The 26,129-nt window shown below is 42.4% G+C and overlaps 1 protein-coding gene across 2 annotated transcripts in view; it reads left to right on the top strand.

The window, feature by feature from the left end:
• Positions 1 to 22,089, top strand: part of Ston1 (stonin 1) — an 84,168-nt gene extending 62,079 nt beyond the window's left edge. The window contains exons 4-9 of one of the 2 annotated variants that reach the window (XM_032908701.1): positions 1,611 to 1,666; positions 3,939 to 4,020; positions 5,993 to 6,558; positions 18,306 to 18,566; positions 19,201 to 19,290; positions 21,830 to 22,089. In XM_032908701.1, the coding sequence (XP_032764592.1) occupies positions 1,611 to 1,666; positions 3,939 to 4,020; positions 5,993 to 6,558; positions 18,306 to 18,566; positions 19,201 to 19,290; positions 21,830 to 21,937 (1,163 nt within the window). In that variant the 3' untranslated portion in view covers positions 21,938 to 22,089. The remainder of the gene's footprint in view (positions 1 to 1,610; positions 1,667 to 3,938; positions 4,021 to 5,992; positions 6,559 to 18,305; positions 18,567 to 19,200; positions 19,291 to 21,829) is intronic. The other variant, XM_032908702.1, reaches the window with a different exon arrangement.
• The last annotated feature ends 4,040 nt before the right edge of the window (positions 22,090 to 26,129 follow it).

The following is a 26,129-nucleotide window of genomic DNA, read 5'->3' as shown; positions in this document are numbered from 1 at the left end:
GTTTGTTGCTGGTTTTCCTAAGGATTCAAATGCCAAGGAACAGTCTGTATCCTCACAGGCTTGAGCTGGAGCAGTGCCAGCTTTGCTCACTCCAGCTAATTATGACATTAGTACCTCTGAGTTCCTGCCACTCCAGTTGTTTGTCACTTGGCTTTTCTAACAGAATGCCTGCTAATGAGCCAAGCCATAGATGAGGGGAGGATAAAAATAATTGTGAGCTTCGTTAACCATAGGCCATAGCCTCACTTCATTTCACGTGGGGAGGATGGTTATCTTTGAGCTATTTGTTGTATGTGGTGGAGCCATTCGAGCATCAAAAACAGACCTTGGGACAGTTTTCCTTGGTGTAGTATGTGAAAATAGAGCCATAATTAACATCACACTCAACACATACACGGCTGCATAAATATGCTAAAAATATCCTGCCTTTATTAAAGGCAAAATGACATTGCTTTTAAAAATTACTTTTAATTTATTATGGCATTTTCATTCATGTACGTCATTGTCCTTTGCTGAAATTCAGCCCTCCCCTCTGCTGTCTTCATTTGAGTCCCTCAGTGCAGTCCTGCCTTCTGTTGTCCTGTCAATAGTCAGTACTCTCCCCTACGAAGATCTTCCTCCTCACTCATGGTCCCCTTCCGGTGTCACCACACACATACATGTCACAGACATGCGTGTGTGCACACACAGATTTTAAATCCTGGTATCCCATGAGAGAAATCATGAGTCATCTGTCAGTGTGAGTGTCTTTGTATGTCATGTAAGGACTTTTGAGTTCTAAGTGTTTCCTTGCAAATGTCAGAATTCCATTTTTCTTTCTAAAGTTCCATTGTGTACATGCACCACATTTTCTTTTTAAAATTTTATTTTTAATTATGTTTCTATGTCTGTATGTGACTATGCATATTTATATGAGTGCGGATACCTGCAGAGGCCAGAGATACCAACTCCCCCTGGAGTCAGAGTTGTAGGCAAGCTACTTGACATAGGCATAAGAAGTCAGGTCTTATGAAAGGGTAGTAGTCCTCTTACTCACCACGTCTCTACCCACTTAAAAAGTTGTTAGAACTTCCTTGACTCATCAGAGACACTTTACATGTTTCATTATGGATTTCTGAAGTATAGTCTGCTTGACTTTAATGAGAGAGTTGGCATTGAAAACTTAAAGTCATTTAGTTGTGAAGTCTTTAAAGTTGCCAGGAAACTTCAATACTTTTCTCTTCAGATGGCACCGGTAGGTTTAGAATTCAACTTGGTCTAACATGACCTATTGAGAATATATTAAAAAATATAATTGACTATGATCAGAATATATTATATAAAAATTAATTTCAATAAAATATATTTAAAAATAAAATTACTGGGCGCTCAATGGTTAAGAGAACTGACTGCTCTTCCAGAGGTCCTGAGTTCAAATCCCAGCAACCACATGGTGGCTCACAAACATCTGTAATAAGATCTGATGCCCTCTTCTGGTGTGTCTGAAGACAGCTACAGTGTACTCACATACGTAAAATAAATAAATAAATCTTTAAAAATAAAATTACCTATGTATGGCAATGTAAAGAGGCAAGTTCTAACGGCTGTGTCCCACCTTATTCTCTGTGCAGCATCGTTGCTGATTCCGGCTGGTAGAACTCTCCAGAGTTTTACGCCAGAAGACCTGGTATGTAGCTGTCCCTTTATTGAGGGGTGCAGGAGGTTGAGCACAGATGTAGTGTATGGCCCTCAGCTGGAGTGGGAGGAGATGTGGGGAACCAGAGTCTTCTGGTTGTTCGCTTCCGTGAAGCCAAGTATCAAAGTTAGGACCTTCCTGAAGTGAGAGTGTGTGGGGATTCATGTGCCACACAGTAGGACATACTTCGTGCCCCTTAGCTAGATAGTTTTGATGTATTTTTCCTCCTAGTTTTCTTTTCTTCAAGAGTAGAATGATGGTTTTTCATTAAGTGGAATATTTTGCTCAATTTTTGTTGTTTTTACTTTGGTGAAGGAAAATTATTTTTCTCTCTCTATGACTTGGAGGCAGATAATAAAATTTTATGTGTTTATAGAAATTGAGTAGTTTTCAGATAGAGAGGAACAATTCCTTTTCACATTTCCTTCCCATACTGTGGCATTGATGGTCATAATCCTTGATCTATTTCACACCGTGTTTTAGCCCATGGACTGCCTTTCTGGGATGTGAATTTTGGCGGGTCGGCTGATGGCCTCTATTAAGATGGCACTCCTGTGAGGGTTTGCTTGACAATAGCGCTGCTTTGACAAGAGATCAATGGGACATCTATGTCTGAGATTTATGGGAACATCACTTTCCTTGATTACAGAAATACTATGTTATAAAAAATAAAAACAAATTCGGAAGCAAACTGTGAAAGAACCTACTCTTCAAAGATAACCATTGTAATTCTTTGAAATGTATTCACTTATTTCTTGAATGCTGTGTTACCTTTCAGGGTACACAGTAGAACTGCTTTTGATACTGTTTCTGCCATCATTCTCCTCCTCCTCCTTCACTTCCTTCTCCCTGTTTCCTCCCTTCTTTCCATGGTCTGTCTGCCTCCTTAACTAATAATGAAGAACTCTCTCTGCTAGTAAAGGAAGATCTGCCAGAGTAGATTGCCACAATTTAGTTAAGCATTATTTTGTTGATGGAGTATTTACATTATTTCCATTTTCTCTTGTAGAATTATTACTAGTTATAATTTCACATGTCTATTGTTTGTGAGATAATCAAGTCAGTTCCTAGAGGTCGAATTTCTGAGACACAGTGGCCATGCATATTTTAAATTATGGCGTTTGCAAAATTGTACCCCCAAAGAGTCGTCCCCTTTGACATGCACTCTTGTACAAATTGTCCCAGAAAAGCAATTTCTATCACAGCCTCAACAGCACTGCATGTGATTGGTGGCAGAGTAGAGTATAGCTCTTGTTTCAAAGGGGAGAGAATTTATTTTGAGCCAAATGTTTGACCATAGGCTAAGAACATGGGTTCAGCCTGCCACGAGTGAGACGTTTACCATAGTAATGTTTATGTGACCTTTGATAGTCACAGAACAAAAGATACACATCAATGTATTTAGTAAATACATGACAAGTACATCAGGCAGGCAGGTTAGAGGGGGGGAGCGGAGGGGGAGAGGGAGAGGGAGACTGTTGTAGATTTGGGGTGCTATTTGAAGACATTCTTAGCTTCTTGGTTAGGGGGAAGCTAGTGGCCTCATTACAGGTTTCAAAAGTTCCACCTGTCAGTCAGGAAATGTTAGAACCATAGGTGGTATGGTCATAGGCAAGCGGGTGGGTGATATAGAGCTATTATGTGGAATAAGAAAAGTGCAAGAGAATTTTGGCTCTCAATCTGCAACATTCCAGCTCTCCACAACGATGAGATTCTAACTAGCTCTTCATTTTGCAGAATCCTTGACAGCTATCTGGCCTTTTCAGGAACTTTTGAGATCTAATAGACAGAAATGTTTCTTTATCTTGATATAGTTGGTTTTTAAAACTCTAGGTTTAATTATGTAAAATTGTCCATTGTAGATGCATTATTATATCTACTCTAATATGCTATCTACTTAAAAACAGCTAAAGATAAATTTATAGTCTGGAAGATTTTTGTAAACAGCCATGGCTCTTACATTGGTGCTGGTGTGGCTGCGCATTGAGTCCCTGTCATAGGACTGTGGCCACCCTGGTCGTTATGGCCCACCGGCCTCATAGCCACCACCGGCCTCATAGCCGACTGCTGCAGTGCAGTTTCCCTGGACAGAATGATCTGAACCAATTGTTAATGCGCTGTTTAGTCAGAGAGCTCAGCCTTCACTTAAGTGTAGTCAAATCGTGGTCCTCTTGAGGATCATGGCTTTGACTCCCTGTGATCGTGCGGGGAAAGACAGAATCCTGGCCCTTTATAGATTGTAATACCCACTCCTTACGCCTAGAACGCCAGCTGTGCAGCAAACTTCGCCTTTCCTGGCTATCCGATTCACGTCCCAGCAGGCATGGCCCTCCAGACGGCGTCCGGTGAGAGTTTTCCTAGGGGTCTTTGGTTTTAGCATGGACATTAAGTTATGTGATTTTTTAAAAAAGAATTTTTGTTCTTTGAGAATGTCGTATACATATTTAACGTATATTGATTGCGTCAACCCCTTACCACCCCCCACTTTTTGAAAAGTTTCATGATTTGTAATGAATGTTTCACTAGAGGTGATAGGAATCTCTAATAATACTTTTAAAGTAAAAATAAAAACAGCAGCTGCCCTTGTTAGGGAAGCAGTGCAGCATAGAAGACACTGAGTGGAGCCTGGCCTGGGTCCCTTCTCATTCTCTCTCCTACTCATTGGAGACCTAGTATATATTGTCTACAGTTCAAATTAGCTAGTTTAATTGTGTTGTTTTTAATTTAAAAACTTAAATTAGGGGCTGGAGAGATAGCTCAGTGGAAGAGCACCTGTTCTTCTAAACGGCCTGGGTCTAATTCCCAGCCTCTACCTGCGCACAGCCACCCTTACTCCAGGGGATCTGACGCCCTCTTCTGACCTCCATTAGTACTGCATGCATGTGGTGCACATTCCATCGATGCACGCACTCACACACATAAAATCAATCTTAAAACATTAACAGAGCATTAAAACTGTGTATGTGTTCACGTGTCTGTGGGGGGTGGGATATGCATGTGACCCAGCACATGCGGACGTCGGGAGACAATTTGTGTCAGTTGGTTCTTTCCCTTCCTGTGTGAGTCCTGGGGACCAACCTGGGACAGTTTGCTGCCCCATTCGCCTCAGCTTAAGCAACATACAGTGAAGGAGTGCATCTCTGACCAACCCCTGCCTCCTTTCTCACTCTGGAGTTCATGGCCTAGTGGATAGGAATGACTTGTGGAGCCTTCTCTTGGTTTGAAACATGTGCTGGTCTTACTTGGGTTGCCAGAAGTTTAAGTATCTAATACAATGGTAAAACCAGGTTCCTTTTGAGTTGTTTTAAAGGAAAAGGAAAAGAGGCTTAAAAGATCAAACTCTTCCTTTTGGATAGCTTTGTGTGATCCAAATCTGAAGTAACCGGAATACATTACCCATGACTGCTTGTTAAAACTCCATTGTGTGCCAGTAACATCATTTTTCAAATAGAGGAAGCTCATGGAGCTCCCTGAGGCTCATGCTGGCCCGTATGACCAAAATATGTCAGTTAAAAAATAGGGAGGAAAGGCTAGAGTTAAAGTAAAAGCAAATATATTTTTTTAAAGTAATGGATATTCATTGCAGAAAATACAAATCTTAAGATAATTGAGTAATTCCTAGTGACAACCACTATTAACTTATAAGCATATACTGTCGGTTAGATTTTATTTTGCTCTTTGTTTGTTTCTTCCCAAGGAAATGTGAATTCTCTTGTACTGGGCTAGGGAGATGGCAGTGGGTAAGAGCGATTGCACAGGACCTGAGGACCCGAGTTTAGATCTCTGTCGCTCATGAAGAAAGCTAGTGCTGTGTGGGGTAGGGACAGAGGCTTATTGGGAGTGTCTAGACACCAGCCTAGCTCCTGCCTCAAGGAAATAACGCTAAGAGCAATAGCACTGGACACTGATGTCCTTCTCTGGTGTCTGTGAGCATACCTGTGACACCACACACACTTACACACATCGCACACACACATACTCACACCACACAGAGACATGCACACATCTCACACCACACACACTTACACACTCATGTACACAGATGCATAAACACACACACACAACACATACACATATGCTCACACATTCATGTACATGCACACACACACACTCAATACACCACATATAAACACACATGCTCACATACATATACACTCACATGTATACATACATGTGCACACATTCACACATATACATACGTGTATACACACAAACACTCATATTTGCTCACATACGTACACTCACAGTTATACTATACCCATGCATACACATATTGAAAGAGAATTGTACTTACTGTCTCATTTTCCCCTTTTTAAGGTCACCTTTACAAAGTCAATGTACCAGTCGTGGTGACACAGACTTCAGGGAGAGCAGAGATTCTCCAGCATCCGTTTCAGCAAGTCCTTCAGCAGCTTGGGCAGCCTTCAATAATACAGACCACGGTTCCAACATTGCACCCATGCTCTCTTCAAGCCGAAACTGAGAAATCACACAGAATGGAGACTGCGCTGCAACAGCCTACCGTTCTGCATTCCACTCCAGTGGACAGGAAACACACAGAAAATGCTACCAGCGAGAGGCGTGTTCTCCCTGGGAATGAGCCGCGGCCGCAGGAAAGCACTCAGTACATCGGCCTTCCAGGTGTGGGGTTTCCTCCTCAGGTCGCTCTAACAGAGTCTAGCCTGGAGCCAGTGCTCGGTGCCTCAGCAAACCTGACTCAGAATCTGCATGGTGGTCCTTTCACACAGGGCCCTCCGGGCACTCTCCGCCACCACGTGCTTGACGCACAGCTTCATAGCCTTAGAGACAGGATATATGGATGTGATTCTGTAAAGCAACTGAGGAAAATAGAGGAGCCCAGCAGCCTCCGTGTGTCAGAGAAGGTAGGGCTTCGTGTTCATAGGTGGTGGCCTGTGGTTAGAGTTTCTAGGTTTCTCTTTTGAGGTGTAAGATTAGTCAGAATTATGTATGTTACGTTTTTCCTGTAGAAAATTGTTTCTTTATTGTGGTGTCCTGGCTAATTCCAAATGTCAGTTTGAGTTAGGGGAAGAAGTAGGAGGTGAGTGTAATAAAGATACATGATATGAAATCCTAAAAGAATTAATAAAATCATATATTAAAAGTCAATTTTTTTCTATCACCTCTGCAAACATAAACTCAGGGCTAATTCCACTTGTCCAGTTTAGTCTTATGTAAATCCATGCCAGCTAATAGATTCGTCGTTTTCCAGCACAGCGCCTACTCCACAGCAGGGGACAACTAAGGACTAACTACTTGACTGTTTTATCTTCAGAGAGATGAAGATTTTTCTCCCTTCCTTCCCCTTTCCTGCCTTCTCCTCTTCTCCCCCATCCCATTTCCTTTCTTTCCTCTTTTTTCCACCTCTTCTTCCTTTCTCCTTCCCCTCCCCTTTCTCTCTCCTCTCTTTGTCTTTCGTGTTGTTTAGATCACGCCCAGGCCTTGTAGATGCTAGGCAGGCTCTGAGCTGCATCTCTGTCTGCTAATACTGGACGCCGGGTGTGCTGAGAGTTTAAGCGTCCGATGGCCTTGAGAAACGACATGTTACGTTTGTGACTATTTCAGATGTTCATGACCCTTGTTCCAGGCATTGAGATTTGGTATAAAGAATTAAGATTAAAATCCGGGTTCTTGGTATTTTTCTCACATTTTCCACATAATACATACAACTTAGGAACTAAATACAAACAAAACTAAGAAGCGATGTGACATTTGGTTTTGAGATATAAGTGACTGAGCTCTGTTTTCTTCCTGTGGAAACATGGAGGCCTTTCCCCCTGGATCTTAAACAACCTGTGTATGTTTAAGGTTCAGTGGTCAGGGATGAAGTCTTCTCTATTGGTCGTCATGTATTTTATTGATTTTTTTTTTCTGAGAGGAAGTAGTAGTTTAGTTATGGGATGTTAATCAAGGACAGTTCAGGGGTCAATTTGAAGCATAGAAGGTTAAAATTCCAGCTTGACTATTTATGAGCAAGCAACAGAACGTTTCTCTCTGAAATTCAGGTAACCCTGGTGGAGTCCACACTTAGAGAATGAACAGAGGAGGCAGGGAGAGAGGACACAGCTTTGGGACCAGTAGCAAGCCTGCGGTTTTGGTATGCTTTGTGCTTGCGCTGTACTATGTAGAGTTGTGGCAGCGGTGGGTTTAGTCAGCAGGACCGGAAATGCTCAGCAGCTCCTGCCTGGGGCGTGGCAAGCGCACTGTGTGTTATCTCTTGCTCCCTCACCTCCCGGCTTCCCGAGATCTGTCCCTCACGCACCACACCATCTGCCTGTGACCCCGAAAGATGAGCATAGCATCTTCCTGTGAGAATGCCTCCAGGGAACAAGATGTGCCCTGCATGGGGCCAGAAATACCTAGAGTCCAGAGTCCCAGACGGAATGAAGGGGGAAGGAGGAGGCCCAGTGACACGAGTGTGTGTTCTCAGCTTCCTGGCAGCCAAGGCGGGTGGCCTCATCCATAGCGTACTCTCGTCACCATGATGGTTTGGTTTATCCGAGGCCCAAGCCAGTGAACTCAAAGCTCTGAAACCATGAGGTCAAGTAAGTCTTCCTGGTAGTTGTCACTGTGACAGGAAGTCTGAGCAGCACACGTGACTGACGGGAGCAGCACGTCTGGGCCGGGGGCGTTACTGTCATAGCCTGTTACTATGTAGCCAGTGCAGCCATATTGTGACAAAGAGAGATTTCATCCTGTCACTGAACAACTGTATTTATTGTACATGATTTAGTTGTAGATTGAAGGGTGGGTATTGAGTTATAATTTGGTTTCTTGTGCTTTCTGTTATTACCCTGTAATTTGAAGGTCTGTTTTAACAGCCACTGGAATAACAGTGATTTCTTACTTTGTAATGGTTGGAAGCTGGATTTGGCAAGGCTTTATTTTAAGGAATCCTGTTTTATTTGCTTATTGTATTACCTAGCCACAACACCCCCACCCCTAAACACACACACACACACACACACACACACACACACACACACACACACACACACACACACACACACACACTTTAGACCCCTCAGTGGAGTGGAAGATCTTGCCCGTTGTGCTCTGGTTTGCTCTAGAGAAGGAAGGCTGAAGCAGCTTCGTTACATCGTCTGCAGCAGAACTGCTGACATTTTCCACATTCACACAGGATTTGTGGAAGAACGGATACTGACATTCCTTTAACGTTCAACAGGATGAAAATACCAGTTGCTTTGGAGGGCAGCTGGCATGTGATTTTAATTTCCATTCACACACTGACATCATTAAATAATCCTGTGCTGTGAGCTTTTTTATTTTCAAGCTAGAAACTGACGTTGTAACAATGGAGGGCTGGCACTTGGTGGAGTTTGAGACCCTGCGTGCCAATGGAGCCTCTGAGGTGCTCCCTCCGGTGTGGGTTTCTCTGAGTAGAGAGCCGGTTTCAGCATGTGGCCAGCACTGCTGCTAGGATGAAGGCAGTAATTCCAGAAGTCCTGTCACTGACATAAAGCTCAAAGACTTTCAAACTAAGGTTTTGAATTATTTTCTCCAACACATGTATCAAAAAAATGTGGACAAAGTATTAAATTCTGGATTTTTCCAGCTTTCTAAAGAACAGTACTGAAGCCAATGCTTAATCTCTGGGTAGATGTTTGCTCTTTTTGGGAGGGAAGGAAAGCCCTTCATAACAATTCATTCGAAGGGTTTATTGGTGGGTGTGTGGCTACGTGAATGCTTGAGTCTTCCCATGCATTGCCCTCCAGCATCCATTATAAATGCAGCTGAACACTATTGGCTACTTTGGTTGTCTAGCCAGGACATGAGAGCCAGCAGCTGTCTGCACTTTCCAATGTTTGTTTCTAAAGACAGAAGTTAGAAATGGAAAAAAAAAAAAACAAGTAATAAATTTGAGTTTGTAATATTCCTTCTCTCTCAGAGTAAAAGGAGCGTCCCTAGTTTAACATAAACAGAATCTTATTTTAATTTAATTGGAACTGTCCAGGAGAGCAGACAGAGAGGGAGGGGAAGGGAGAGAGGAAGGGAGGAGTGAGAAGGGCAGTGGGGGGAGGAGGGTGGTGTGGATGGTGCAGACACCCATGGGAAGGCCAGAAGGGGAGGACATCTGAGTCCTGTTCCATCACTTGTCCCTTGAAACAAGGGCTCACTGAACTGTGAGCTTACTGTTTTTCAGCTAACGTGCTAACCAGTGAACTCATGACCAAGGCAAGTCTTATGAAGGACAACATTTAGTTGGGGCTGGCTTACAGGTTCAGAGGTTCAGTCCATTATCATCAAAGTGGGAGCAGGGCAGCATCCAGGCAGGCATGGTGCAGGAGGAGCTGAGAGTTCTGTATCTTCATCTGAAGGCTGCTAGGAGACTCACTTCCAGGAAGCCAGGATGAGGGTCTGAAAGCCCACACCCACAGTGACACACCTATTCCTACAGGGCTACTCCTTCTAATAGTGCTACTCCCTGGGCCGAGCACATAGAAACCGCCACCATAGGTTTATTAGCCTGCTCGGGAGCATCCTGTGCTGTGGTGTGCAGCAGCAGATCCACTGTGTGAGTGTAGCCTCAATTACCACTTGGGCACTCGGGTAGATTCCTGGTTTTGGAATCTGAGTAGTAGAGGTTGAATAAACGTTGCTCTGTCATGAGTGGAAGCATCTAAAACGCCCTGTCTAAAGCTGGTTCTCCAGAGCAGCTCATTTCCAGTGACAATTGTCCTGTGCTCTGGGCACTCTCTTCCCTACTTAATCCATGTCTGCTTGTTTTTCGCCAGTACCTCATTGTCTTGATGGTAGTGAGTTGAAAGTAAGCTGGATATCAGAGGAGTCCTTCACATCTGTTCTTTTTCAAAACCATTTTGAATCTTCTAATTCCTCTGTATTTCCATAGAAGTGTGATAATGAGATTGTTAACCCAAAAACAAATGAACAACAAAATGGAAACCCAGCTTCCGGGATTTCTTTTGAGCTGTGTTGATTGTGTGATACACAAGGAAAGAACTGATAACCACAATCTGCTCAGACTGACTGTTTCCTCCTGATTCCGTCTGGGCAGGCTCTGGGTGTCCAGGGACTTGTCTACTTCGTCTACTTTCCCACTCTGTTTAAAGGTTTATTTGTAATATTCCGTGTTTGTGTGTGTCTGTGCACATGACTGCAGGTACCCGTGGAGGCCAGAAGAGGGCGCCAGGTCCCTTGGAGTTGGAGTTCTGAGTGTCTGAGCTGCCCAGTGTGGGCACTGGGAACTGAAAAGAGCAGTGCATGCTTTTAACTGCAGAGCCTTCTCTCCAGTCCCGCACGGCTTTGCACTGTGTTGGTGGATAGGTGTTGATAGCATTGTCTGACAGCTGCTTGTGCCCCTAAAGTCAGTGGTGATGTCCCCCGTTTTACTTGTGATTGCAGGCAGATGTCTTCCTCTTTCCTTCTTCAGTCTGGATAAAGAGTCTCCTATTTATCCATCTTTCTGAAAAACCAACTTTTGGTTTTATTGATTTCCTTCACTATTTCCCTATTTTCTGTTTTATCTCTGTTCACTTGTACTTCTTTCCGATAACCTTGGATTTCCCCCCCTTTCCCCTGGTGCTATAATGCATTAGATTAGGCTGTTAATATGAGATTAGTCTTTTAAATGTAAGCATTTACAACTGTAAATTTACCTTCTAGGTCCTGTCAATTTTGGGAAGTGTGTTATATGCCTTCCATTCCTTTTCAGACTTTATTTGTTTATTGAGAGCTCAGGCTGGCCTTGAACTGATAATCTTCTTGCCCCAGCCTCCTTCCTGAGTGCAGGACTTACAGGTACGTGTTCCATACCAAGCTGACCTTTTTAAAAAAAATCTTAAGATCTTATAATTTCGCTTTTAACCCACTGGCTTTGAAAAATATGATGTTTAATTGTCACCTGTTTTAGATTTTCTCTTTATGAATTTCTATAATTTATTCTAAATTATTTATTTTTGTAACTTTATTCACGGTTATTTCTAGTATCATAATCATAAAAGATGCTGGTGTTCTTTTCTTTCTGAATTTGTTCTGCATCCTCAAATACTTGATTGTTATTGTGACCTGAGAAAGATGTGTTGTGCTTTTGTTGTTTGGAGAATTCCTTTGTATCTCCATGTTGTTACTGTCCTCTTGACACAAACTAGAGTTGTCTTGAAAGAGGGAGCCACAACTGAGGAACTGCCTCCATTGACCTGTAGGGTTGTATCTGGGGCAGTTTCTTACTCCTAGTTGACATACGTAGGCCTGGCCCACTGTGGGCGGTACCATCCCTAGGCATGTAGGCCTGGGCTGTATAGAGAAGGTAGCTGAGCAAGCCAGGGGAAGAGAACCAGTAAGCAGCATTCCTCCGTGGTTCCTGCTCTGCTCTTATTTAGGCTGTTGCCCTGAAGTGTAAGCCAAATAAACCTTTCCCTCCCCCAAGCTGCTTTTGGTCCTGGTGTTGATAACACTAACAAAATAAACTAGAAGACGAGTCTCTATGTCTCTATGTCCTGTAATCATAGTGTTAAGGTCCGTGTTTGTCATTGATTTTGTCACACACCACTGACAGTCCCTTCCTGTCCCAATGCTGTCTCTGAGGTGGATAGTCCCTTCCTGCCCTGTGCTGTCTCTGAGGGATGACAGTTCCTTCCTGTCTCTGAGGTGGACAGTTCCTTCCTGTCCTGTGCTGTCTCTGAGGGGTGACAGTTCCTTCCTGCCCTGTGCTGTCTCTGAGGGGTGACAGTTCCTTCCTGCCCTGTGCTGTCTCTGAGGGGTGACAGTTCCTTCCTGTCTCTGAGGTGGACAGTTCCTTCCTACCCTGTGCTGTCTCTGAGGGGTGACAGTCCCTTCCTGCCCTGTGCTGTCTCTGACTTCCTTTCTTTTTGTTGTATATTATTTAGCAGTTCTGACAATTGGTAGCATTTATAATTATAATGCCTGGTGTTTTGTTTTTTGTTGTTTTTGGACAGAGCCCTGTAGCTCTTTGGGCTAATATTTACATGGCATTAATCTCTGCTCTTTGATTTTCAACCTATCGTATCCTTAGATCTTTAGTTAGGGTCATGTCCATAGCAGACAGCTGCCTTTTCCCTCTGCAGTCATTTTGCATTCTGTATGCGTTGTTTGGGAAATGCTATGATTTGGGCAGAGCTGGTCCTAGGAGCTTTTGAAAAGGGAAGATGAAACCAGTAAGGTTCTAGAGTCCACCTCAGGGTAGACTCCTGCTGAGCGCCGAGCATAGATGGTTCTGAGAGTCCACATCGAATTCTGTTGTGAAAAAAAAATTGACTTGGCTGGGCCCGAGGCTCTGGTCTGTCTCTTTTCCACATGGTCCCTGTATTGTGGCTCCCTGCGCGTGTGACATCCTTATCAAAGCCACACAGGGTGCTAGCTCCTTTTGAAGTCCCAGAGTCATGAACTAAATAAACCTTTTCTTTATAGATTTCTCACGCTTAGTCATTTTGTTAGAACAATACAAAATGGGTCGATCGAGATAATTTAATCCATCTGTGCTTTAGGTAATTATTGATGGGGATAATTACTTAAATGGTAATTCTCCGTTTTGTTACTTGCTTTCTATGTATCTTACGTTTTTCCCTCTGATTCTGTCTTTGCTGCCGCCTTTTCTGTTTAATTGGCATTCTTGTATTGATGCATTTGATTTCCTTATCATCCCCACTGTGTGATATTCTATAGCCGCTTTCCTCCTGGTTATTATGGGGATTAAATAAACCATCTTCACACGACACCAAGCCCTTTGAGTCTGACTGGAACAGATGCAGCCACACACAACAGGCTTCTCCTTCACAGTTTGGCCATTCTCTACTTTTCCTTTCTGTCAGAGGTTGTATTTGCACAGACACATTAATGCAGATGTATGCATTTGCCTCCTAAGTCCTAGAGAAGGCAAAAAACCCATTGAGCTAAAACTATGGTAGTGCAGGCTTCTGATCTGCTGCTGTCAGCTTCCCTTTCCTGGAAAACAGTCTTAACCGTGTTTCTCTTACTAGCTAGTGCCTTTTGAGTTTAACCCAAAGGGTTTCTGGGAGACCCTTCACCTTTGATCTGGGAATGTTTTCCCTTTCCCTCTTGTCTAGGATGGCAGGTGAACTTAATGCAAGGGGAGGGGGAGGTGTCAGCCTCTATATAAATCATTGATTGTCACTGGGACAGAGATTGGACAAATCCTTCCCTATTTTAAGTACTTTAAATACATCATCCCAGTGCATTCTGCCTTTTGGTATTTTGCTAGAAAAGTGGAAAAAGTGTTATTGAATGTAGAAAGATGCTTTTCTTACCACTTCAAATGGTACTGGCTAACAATTCCAGTTTCTAGTTATTTATTGTACTGGGTAGGCATAAAATTGATTTTTTTTAAATGATCTTATATCCTGTCACCTGTTAAAACCAGGTAATTTTGTATAGTCTTTGAACTTGTTTTATACAGTTAAAGTGAAAAGAAACAGCTTAATTGATTCCTGTCAACGTCTTGTTTTTTGTTTTTATTTTACATTTTGTTCCTGACTTCTAGTACAGAAATGGACTAGAGAGAGCCAGTAGTTTGCTCTTGGTCCTCAGGGAAAACCATTCAGTCTTCTTAGCAAGTGCTGTGCTGACTGTGGCTTCTGTTAGGTGCCTCTTACAGGGGGAGAGAGGTTGCAGAGGGTTGGCTGGGCTTGCGTAGAGGTTGTGAGGAGGAGGCAGAGGCAGGGCAGTCTGACTGGGCCAGCCCTGTCTACATGGTCAGTGCTGCAGAGTGAGAGCCTGCCTCAAAAGCCAAGGTCATCAAGAGACTTTAGGAGATACTTTGGAATTGTTGAACTTTCCTCATGTCCTGAAATCACATCTCCCCTCATTCCTCCCTCCCTCCTTTATCCTTCTCTCCCTCATTCCTTTCTTCCTTCTCCCTCCCCTGCTGGCTGAAGTGGTTGGTTCACCTTCCCCTGCTCCCTCCCTTTTAAAGGCATCCTCTCGATGAAACTTCTTCAGCCACACTGTGTGGTTTTCTTTTTAAATGCTTGGTTCAGTTGCTAAAATTTCACTGAGACATTTTGCCTTGTTTTCAAGAAGAATACTGGTGTCTCTCCATTTTTTTTTCCTTCTTTGCAGTGGATTTTAAGGTAGTAGGAGTTTTGTAAAATAAGTTGAAACTTATCTATACATCATTTCTTTTCCGAGAAAAGAATGTGACCTCCTAGATCCAGACTTTTTCTTTGTGGAGGCAGATTGTATGTATGTATGTGTTTGTAATATTTTCCCACTAATTTATTTATTAATTCATTTTACATCTCTATTGCAGCTTCCCCTCTCTTAGTCCCCCCTCATCCATTCCCCCCTCACACAGCCCCTCCTCCCACTTCCACCTCATACAGCCCCTCCTCCCAGTCCCACCTCATATGCTCCTCCCTATCCCCCCTCACACAGCCCCTCCCCTATCTCCCCTCTCGAAGGGGAAAGTTGTGGGGCAGATTTTAACTGTAGATTATTTTACTTTAGTGTTTCTCTTAGGTCATCTGGTGTTTCTTGTGTAAACTTTGATAGTTTTATTTGTTGTTATGATAGGAATTCATTCATTTTATCTACTTGTAAGGTTTATTGTGACAAAGTTAGCAGTACTTTTTTTTATCTTTTAAATGTTTTTAGGACCTGCGGTGACATCCTTTTAATCCTTTTAGCAGTCCAAAACTTTGGTATCTTTTATGTTCAATTTTACCATTTTTCTTTAAATGAATGGATATTGGTCTTGATTTTCTTTTCTTTCTTTCTTTTTGTTGTTGTTAGTTTTCTTTTTTATTGTTTCCTTCATTTTGCTTTGGGCTTAATTTGACTTTTTGCTTTAGTTTAAGTTGAATTATTGAGTCACTGGTTTAAGACTTTTATAATTATTGAGTGATATATGTATACATATACATACACACATATATACATATTATATATGTATACATATATACACACATATATACGTATTATATGTGTGTGTGTATATATATATATATATATATATATATATATATATTCTATACATGTCAGTTAGGCCGTATAGACTGCATGCATTGGTCAGGCCCTCTGCATGGTTCCTGGTAGTCACTGTAAATGTTCCTGTTGTTTGCTAGGAAGAGCTGCAGCTGTGAATTTAGGGAGCTTTAGTGCATTATAAACATAGGCGCTGCTGCTGAGCCACACCCCAGACCTGCTTTAGATTTACGTGCTTTTGAGACAGTAGTGATAGTGATGGCGGACGCACAGGACTGGGATCGCTGCTGTCTTCTGGAACTGACCCTTTTGTTTTTAGATAATCTTGTGTGTCTTTTGTAACATGCTGTGTTCGGACACAAATGCCGTCATTTCAGCTTTACTTTGATTAGTGTTTGCATGGTACTGGTTGTCTCTTCTTACTAAGATATTTTTATATTTGTTATTTTGTTATGTGTGATGTGAGTGTCCCAGTGTATGTGAGGGATCAGAGGACACAGGAGTAGGCTCCTTCCTTCTACCATGTGGTCCCATGATCAAACTCAGTTTGCCAGGCTTGGCGGCAGGCCCCCTTTTCCACTGAGCTTCCCACCAGCCCTCTCCTTAGATACTTTTAACTGATCTGTGTTGAAGTCCTGTCATAAATTGATACATTAAGACGTAAAATTGTGTTGACTGTACATCTCAGAGAAAGTGTATTTGTTCAAGTCATAATAAAGTGCCTTAGGCCCTATTAGAAGTCTTCCTTTTTTCAGGGACCTTGAAGATTCCCCGAATTTCTTAGGTCGATAGGTGAAGGCTGTCCTTTCTGAGCCCTTAATTTCTCCTAACCCGGAGAGCTGAAGTGACCTATTATTAGATAATGGCTGTCCAGCTGTCTGTGTGCTTCCCAAAGAGCCAGCATGTCCACATGCTACCTTACAGCACCTGGTGTTCATTATCAAGGTTTCATTTTTGAGACATCGGCTTTGAGCTCACGAGGTCCTTCTGCCTCAGCCTCCAGAGTGCTAATATTTGAGGTATGGACTTCCATTAGTTTAAAGATTATTTTCATTTATTTTTAGTCATAAAATAAATTAAATCCACATAAAATCATTTTATTGTGAGAAAAAATAATGGAAGTATATGTTAATCATCTCCACTAAAGAAATGAGTTTTGAAAAATCACTTCTCATTCAGAACTCTGCTCATGTTGGGCATGAGGCCCTTTTAAACATATTACACATCTCGTGGCCTTGGCCGAATGCATTTAACCTAATTTCCCCCATCCTAATATAGGTTAAAATACCTTTTAAGCCGTGTCTATAATGAAGATTCCTTATTTATGTGCATACATTTTGATTAGTTTAAGGGCCTGATTTTGTCAAAAAGGATGAGAATTCTGCTGTAAATTCTGTGGTATTTATGGGTTCATAAAATAGCTCTTCTCGTTAAGACACTTGAAGCTCTGGGGAGCTCTCGCCCACCTGTGACAGGCGAATGGGAAGACATATGCTGCACTCGAGGCGAAGCCTCTGTAATCAAACTTGGGCTTTAATTCCATCTCATTCTTTGCTGCCTTTGTGGTCCTGTAAACCATAGTGTCTTATCTCAGTGTGTTGCAATTAGATTTAAATTAGAAAATGCCCATAAAACACTTACCAGATGCTTGTTAGCTCCGTTTGGAAGAGAATAATAGAAGTAAAAGTCACCTGTGTAGCCAGGGTACATCTGTCATCACTATCCATTTCTAGAATGTTTCCATCCTCTGAAGGAGAGACATTAGATCATACCTACGGTTTGAATGAAAATGGCTCCCAGAGGCCATAGGGAGTGACACTATTATGAGCTGTGACTTTGTTGGAAGAGGTGTGGTTTTGTTGGAAGAAGTGTGTCATTGGGGGTAGGCTTTAAGGTCTCAGATGCTCAAGCCAGGTCCAGTGATTTACTCTCTTCTTGCCGCCTGCTGATCCAGATGTAGAACTCTCAGCTACCTTTCTAGTATCATGTCTGCGTGCATGCCGCCATACTTCCCACCATGACAATGACAGACATCCTCTGAACTGTAAGCCAGTCCCAATTAAATGTTGTCTTTTATAACTGTTGCTGTATCCAGATTGTTTCTTCACACCAATAGAAACCCTAACTAAGAACTACACTCCCACCCCTCTCTTCTTCCTAGGCCTTGGTGGTCTTTGTTTTACTTTTGTCTTTATGAACAGTTTCATGTTCTTTATGAAATAGGCACCTCAGGTTAAGTGAAGTAACGAAGCCGTTCTCTATTGGCCCCTTTGACCGTATAGTCCCTTAAAGTCTGCATTCATTTCTTGAGCACTCCACTGTCCTTTCTACATCATTTGGTTGCCACTGTAATCAAGCACAGTAGTTAGGATTCAGCAGGACATGTGTCTAAGGGCATATCCGTGAAAGCTGGCAAACGTGAGAGCTGTGAGCTCGCTTGTTGCTGGTGTCTGGTAGTATGTTTACTTAAAACCAAACAATCTTCTTTTGTTAGAAATACTAAAGATATCCCAGAATCCCATGTTAAGGGACAAATCTCAGAAGGCAAAGAGATAAGTTTAAATGGCCCCTTGTGTGGTATTTGGCCAATCATTCACAATCCAGATCCACAATCAGTGTTTTAATGCCTCATTTAGCTTGAAGAACTTGACCATGTCTCTTCTGTTTGCAGAGTTGTACTTCTGAGAGGGATCTGAATATTCAGGTAACCGATGATGATATTAATGAAATAATTCAAATAGATGGAACCGGCGACAACTCTTCTGCTGAAGAGGGGGGAAGCATAAGGGACGCAGATGAGAATGAATTTCCGGGGATCATTGAAGCCGGCGACCTTAAGGTGCTTGAGGAAGAAGTGGACAGCGTGTCAAATGAAGACTCAACTGCAAACAGCAGTGACAACGAGGACCATCAAATAGACACCCTAGAAGAGGTGAGGCGGGCGCTCCTCTGAGCTGAGTCTTGGCTTATTACCTGAGAGGATTTGTGCTTCCCTGTACCGCACAGCCGGATACATTTCTGATTAAGGTTAACCTTGTCTTTGCTCTTGTAAAATCAGAGTGATTCATATGCAGGACCCGTAACCTTTCAACTTTAAACTGTAATTCAAATGGGTATTAAGTGGTTAGGTATTGGATTTATGTTTGTTGCTTTTTAAGTCGTCTTGGTAGAAGGCTTGGGAGAGGCAATCTTTGTCCTCTATCTAATAAGTGTGATGATGTTTGGGTAGAATGTGGTTTTGCATTTGTGAGGGCTGTTGATGTGCACTTGGGGTTGCACATGACGTATCTGCCTGTGGTAACTCATGTCCTATCTGAGTTACCCTTTAACTCTTTACTAGATTGGTACCAGTGGTACCAGAGATGAGAAAACTGAGACATGGGGAATTTGCCCAAGGTCAGCATGAATTAACAAGTGGTCAAGCTGGAAGTCAAAGTGAGGTTGTTTGACCTTAAAGCAGAAATACTATTCTGTCTCTTCAGGTCCCTCTACTTCTAAGTCTTTCTATCTTTACAAAAATTTGAAGCATCATGAAATCCCTTAATGTGATCATCTTTCATCTTTAGGATCCCCTAAATTCTGGAGATGATGTCAGTGAGCAGGACGCGCCAGACCTGTTTGACACAGATAATGTAATTGTCTGTCAGTATGATAAGGTACTGTGCTCACATCTTGGACTGTGAGTTTATTAATTGAACTTATACTGGGAGGTTTATAAAATAGTGTGAAATATGATGGGGAATTCTCTGGAAGTCAAGTGACTCATGAAGCAGCTGTTTAATTCTGTAAAGGATTTCTTTGTGTATGTATACGTCATGTGCACATTTGTGTGGGTGCACATGTGTGTATCAGTGCGCATGTCCATGTGCATGGAGGTCAGAGGGTAACCTCTGCTGTTATTTCTTAGGAAATGTATATTTTAATTTTACAGACAGGGTGTTTTTATTGGACTGGAGCTAAGCAAGTGGTCTAGGCTGACTGGCCACCAGCTGCCAGTCTTCCTGCCTGTGTTTGCCTTCCCCTGCACTGGGATTACAAGTGTGCACCACTCTGCCCAGCTTCTTTTAATGTGGATCTGGGTCTCAAACTCAGGTCCTCATGTTTGCACGGCAAGCGCTTTTATCTGCAGCCCCGTTCTGTAAAGTTTTGAGGGTGTATTTTGGGTCTTCCGTTGTGCATGTGTGGGATCGTGACTCTTGAAAGTGATCATCTGTCCCTACCCCCTTCTCAGTGGTTCTGGGGATTGAACCTAGGATGTCGCACATGTAGGCAAGTGCTTTGTCACACCCCAGGCCCCATTCAGCTGTGCCTATCAGCCCCTAAGTGATAATCTTCGTCCTAAGAAGGTAGCAGTCTTATTCAAACACAGCATTTCTTACAGAATTAAAAAAAAAAATCACACATGGTAAGATGGCAGGCTAGCCAGGTATGAGAACAGTGTGACAGATAAAGCAAATGCTGATAGCACAGGAATCAAACTGTAAGCTATGTGGCAGACAGAGAGGCCTACAGCAGCAAGGAAATACAAGGAGTCATTTGCTGTTGGGACTTTTCATGACCCGTTGTGGGTGATGTTGGCCTTTGACATGGGGCTTTATGATTTGTACTGCAGAGGTAGGGACAGGAGGCAGGCATTCAGAGTGCAGCCTGGCACTGAGCAGAGAAATAAAGGGATGATGGATGTGCATGGGACATTCTCACGAGCATTGTCTGGGATGCCCACATCTCTGCTACTTCCTGTCACATGACATTCAGATCCGTGGCAACCTAACATTCATGAAGTGAATATTAATATCTTTGGTGTTTTTAATCATAATTTGATATACATGAAGGAAACAGAAAATAATGTTTTTAATTGAAATATATATATGTATATGTATATATATATACCATTTCTTTACAAAATCACCTTATTCTTTCTAAAATGGTATATAGATAGAAAAAAATGATCAGACTTTGATTTCCTTCTCTATTAAAATATAAACTCTTCAAAGCAGGAATTGTTTTTACTTTCATAATACATTAAAGTCTACAGTCATCTCTCTATATCTGCAATTTTCTCTGTGGATTCTACCAAGTGGATCGAAAACATTTGAAAAATTACGTGTCTGCTGAGCACGTGCAGACTTAGTTTTGGTCACTATTTTTCAACAATTATTACCATTACTTGAAAGCATTTGCATTGCATTGGCTGATATGAAAAACCTAGACATTATATAAATCTTCCAGGAGGATGGAATAGGTTGTATGTAACACACAAAACCCTGTGTATAAGGGATTTGAGCAGTCCACAGACCTGGGTCTAAGTGGAGCTGATCACTGACACTTTGCCAAGGAGAGACAGTCCTCACAGTGAGTGTATGACTGACCGTTCTCTAGTACTTGTGTTAGTATTTGACTTATGGGGACTTAAATGTGTAGTGGTAAATATTAAAAACTGAACTCACCATCCCATGCTATTGCCACATGGCATTCATTGCGTCCTTTTATCTCAATCAGTAAAAACCATCTCAACCCAACTCGCTGAGTTCCCAATTTCCATCCCGTGTTGCTGCTGGCTACTCTCTGTGCCCTGATCTCACCACCCATCTAGTTCCCAGGCGGGTCGCTGTCACGCTAGTTCCATATAGCATCTGCCTATCTCGAGGCTCTCTTGCCGCAGACTCTGCTCACAGTCCCAGCATACGCTCCCTGTGGTTATAGTCACAACTCCCAGTAACCCATTAACATCAAAACTCAATAGCCTGTAATTTATCAGATTTGTATCAGTAATTCTTATTCCACAAAACATCTACATAGTAAACAATAAGTTAATATTGATATAAATTGTCCACCTACATAAGACAAATTGTCCTGTAAAAATCCATCCCTTATAAAATACTCATAACTACCTGTGGCCCTTTAAGGCCACACAGATCTGGGTCGTCCTTCTCTGCCTCCATCTTGGTTCTTCTTCCTCCTTCTTCTCCCAAACTCTGTGCCCGCCTTACGTATTCCCTGTCCAATCACAGGCCTTGCCCTATCTTGTGCCTGCCCTCACCCGCATAGAGACACCGTCCCACACAAATGTTTGCTGAAGGATGATAGGCTATCTTGCGAAGGTCTTACATACAGGGCCAGCATAGTCCAGTTTGCTGCTTCAAAGATATAAGCGATCATTTAGCTTATGGACTCAGAGCATCTTTCTCTTTCCAGATTCACCGGAGTAAGAACAGATGGAAATTCTACTTGAAAGATGGAGTCATGTGCTTTGGAGGGAGAGACTATGTGTTTGCAAAGGCCATTGGTGAAGCCGAGTGGTGAGCACCAGAGGCTCGGTCCATCAGCTCTGTGAACCCACGTGGGACTACTATATTGTATGTGTGACCCACATTCTTATTTTATATGTGGTCCATCGAATCGATTTTACTTTTTTGTTCACTATATGGAATTAAATAAAGTATAGTTCAAATGCAGACACACATTTACAATGTTATGTTTATTTTGTTTTCCATTTTAGCTGGCACCATCACCATTATCCTGTTTTTGCAAAGCATAATTGCATTGGGTGTGACGGTACTCAGCTGTGTCACACTTGTCACCACAGCCCCACCCACACACCCTCACACCCCTCATTTTTTAAAAGTGCAAATGAAATCTATGTAAAATTAAGCAAAGTGAAGTGCAATACTTTTCTCCGTGTGTCCCGATCTGTTGGTAGGATGGTGGTGACTACAGACAGAAGTAAGTGCTCACTAAATTATCTTGAATTTGGTGCTCTCGCACCTGTCTCAGATGAGCCTAAGAACCCCAGCTCTTGGGATATTACTGGAGTTGGTGGTTTTCAAGGTTTTTTGGCCAGGATCCACACTACAGAACATACTTTGGAAATGAAGTCTCTATTTGAATATATATGAACACACATAACACAAGTTTTACAAAGTACGTCAGAAATCACTTACCTTCAGCATGGTGGCCTTCTGCATTCTCTATTCGACTGTGCTGTCTAATTAAAAGTTATATAATTTTGAGTCACAAAGTTTATTTCACTGTGTGACAGTTTACACTTTTTTAAAGATAAGATTTATTTTTAAATTTTATGCATATGGATATTTTGAATGTATGTGTGTAATATTTCTGTGGTGCCCACAAAGCCCAGAAGACACCACTTTATCCCCTTTATCTGGAGTTATGTACAGCATTTAGCTGTCATGTGGGTGCTGGGAACTGATTCTGGGCCCACGAGAAGAGCAGGCAGTGTATTTAACTGCTCAGCTATCTTTCTCCAGTTTGGGTTAATGGGTTAAGGTCTATTCTTTTTTTAAAACATGCTGAATGTCTTAGAGTTTTTACTGCTCTGTTAAAACACCACAATCAAGAACAGCTTGGAAACGAAAGGGTTTATTTTGCTTATATTTTCGTATTACAGCTCTCACTGAAGACAGTCAGGACAGGAGACTGGAGGCAGGGTCTGATGCAGAGGCTATGGACAAGTGCTGCCTATTGGCTTGTTCCTTATGGTTTGCTCAGCCTGCTGACTTATAGAACCGAGGACCACCAGCCCAGGGATGTCTTCACCACAGTGGGCTGGGCCCTCCCCTACCAATCATTAATTGAAAACTGTCCTATAGACTTTCCTGCCAGCAGCCGGATCTTGTGGAGCAGTTTCTCAATCGAGGTCGCTTCCCCTCAGATGACTCTTACCATGTATCAAGCTGACATAAAAGCGGCTGTCGTGCTAATGTCCATAGCTTTATTGTTTAATTTAATGTGGGCATGATATTTTATTTATAGGATCCATTTCTCAGCAAGTGTATTCATATTTTTTCTTTTCTTTATTATTTTTGATTAACATTCCATTCATTAATAATGCTACCATGGTTTGGTAGGATATTTTCCTTCACATTTACAGCATGCATCAATCAAATGCAGCCTTCCTTTTACCACTCCACTCTACTCTACCCACCTTCAGTTAACACCAATCTATATTCAAATCAACTTTCTTTTTCATAAATTATTAAAACTTTACTGTAAGGACAAAATTATGAAATTTGCAGCTAAATGAGTAGAACTAGAAATAATTATCATGAATGAGGTAATCCAGATCAAGAAAGACAAGCACTGCATGTTTTATCCTATATATGGATATTAAATTAAAAAGGGTTTTACACATATAATTTCATAGTTCTTGAAAGCTCAATAATATTCCATCGAGTAAAAGTACATTTTCATTATTCATTCATCAGTTGATGAACATCATCATTTCCAGTTTCTAGCTATTATAAATAGAGCAACAATGAACACAGGTGAGCAAGTGTCTTTTGTTATAAGATGTAGAGTCTTTAGGGTACACCCCACAGGGTGGGATGGTTCTATCCTGTGGGAGAAAAGTTCTCATCAATCTCCCTAGCCACAAAACCTATAGTTGTAGCAATGACCTGTCTGTAGGGTGTGTGCACGGCTGCTGTAACAATGACCTGTCTGTAGGATATGTATACTGCTGTGTAACAATGACCTGTCTGTAGGGTGTGTGCATGGCTGCTGTAGTAATGACCTGTCTGTAGGGTGTGTGCATGACTGCTGTAGTAATGACCTGTCTGTAGGGTGTGTGCATGGCTGCTGTAGTAATGACCTGTCTGTAGGGTGTGTGCATGGCTGCTGTAGTAATGACCTGTCTGTGGGATGTGTGCATGGCTGCTGTAGTAATGACCTGTCTGTAGGGTGTGTGCATGACTGCTGTAGTAATGACCTGTCTGTAGGGTGTGTGCACGGCTGCTGTAGCAATGACCTGTCTGTAGGATATGTATACTGCTGTATAACAATGACCTGTCTGTAGGGTGTGCCCACTGCTGCTGTAGTAATGACCTGTCTGTAGGGTGTGCCCACTGCTGCTGTAGTAATGACCTGTCTGTAGGGTCATGGCCGCTGTAGTGGCATAGATGCGATGAGAGTAACAAACCAGTTTTTAAATTGGGTTTCAGGCCCAGTCCATGAGATGGAATGCATACCTGGTATTATTAACGAGGCCAAGAATCTCAGCCTAGATGGGCCATGGGCCAAGGGGAAACAAATCCAACAATACAAACCCTGGTGATGACCACCACGTACTCATGGGTCGGTGATGACCACCACGTACTCATGGGTTGGTGTATCCGTCCCTCAGCTCTCACCAGAGATGCTGCTTCTTGCCGCAGATGGGAATTAACACTGCCCCACAACTGATAATGCACAGAGGCTCGCGTCTGAATGGGATGTCTTTATCACACCCTTCTACTCCAGGTTCAGGAATCCGAATGCCTCAGGGAGGGAGAAAAGATTTTAAGAAGTGGAAGCTGGGTGTGGCTGTACATGACTTTAATCCCAGCACTTGGGAGGTGGAGGCAGGGGGTGCAGGGTGTGTGTGTGTGTGTGTGTGTGTGTGTGTGTGTGTGTGTGTAGCATCTTTGTGAGTTTGACACCAGCTTGGTTTTCAAAGTGAATTCCAGAATAGCCAGCAGAGCTGTTTCACAGAGAAACCCTGTCTCCAAAACCAAACACAAACAGGTATAAAAATACAGGACTCCAAAAAACTCTCTCTCTCTCTCTCTCTCTCTCTCTCTCTCTCTCTCTCTCTCTCTCTCTCTCTCACACACACACACACACACACACACACACAAGATTTACCCAGGCTCACTCTAGACACAAGTCTCAGCACTGGACCCAGGAAGGGGATACAAAGTCCCACCCTTACCAAGAAGCCGTTTGCAATTGATCCCTGCTGGGAAAGGAAAACCAGTTTTCTTCAAGGAAAGACACTAAGTATATCAACTACATTCCAGGGCAGGCCCTGTGCTCAGGAGTAGTTGAGTAAAACAAAGGGATGCTCATGGTTTTTTGTGGTTATTTTTTTTTCTTTTGTTTTTGTTTTTTAAGAGAGAAAGGTGAGTAGGGCAAGAGGAGGTTCTGGAAAGTGTTGGTAGACGGGAAAGAAAATGATAAAAATATACAGTATGAAATTCTAAAAATAAAGTTAGAAAGTTTTATTGCAAGGGAGTTGCACACAAAATCATCACAAAGTGAAACTCAAGTGTTTATAAGACTTTTCTCTGTATGGGAGATGTTCTTAATGTCTGTGTTTAAGGTATGGGTCAACTCTTCATCCAGTTTAGAGACCGCTGTCTACAGAACCCTGTAAGCTGAAGGAGCTGAGCGGATTTGGCTGTGCGATCTCACTGCTTGCTGTTTACTTCCTATTTTTAATCCTTTGAGTGAGTTTGGATCTTATTCATGCAGCTTTCCCCGTTCCTTCCAACTCTACCTCCCTCCCCTACCTACTCAGCTCTGTAGCCTCCTTTTCTTTTAGGACCACTGATCCAATCGGTGCGTCTTGGCTATTCTGGATGTGTATACACACTGGACCTAACTAGGGGTCAAACTCTAAGAAAACCATTCTATCTCAGAAGCTGTCAGTTGCCAGTGGTCCCTGACTGCGGTGGGGATTTGCCTGGCTTGCATGGGCCTCGTGCATGCTGTGACA

Source organism: Rattus rattus, chromosome 7, assembly GCF_011064425.1.
Source record: "Rattus rattus isolate New Zealand chromosome 7, Rrattus_CSIRO_v1, whole genome shotgun sequence".
Classification (NCBI taxonomy): Eukaryota; Metazoa; Chordata; class Mammalia; order Rodentia; family Muridae; genus Rattus; species Rattus rattus.
Note: the sequence above shows the minus strand (reverse complement) of the source record. Positions and strands in the feature narration are given on the sequence as shown.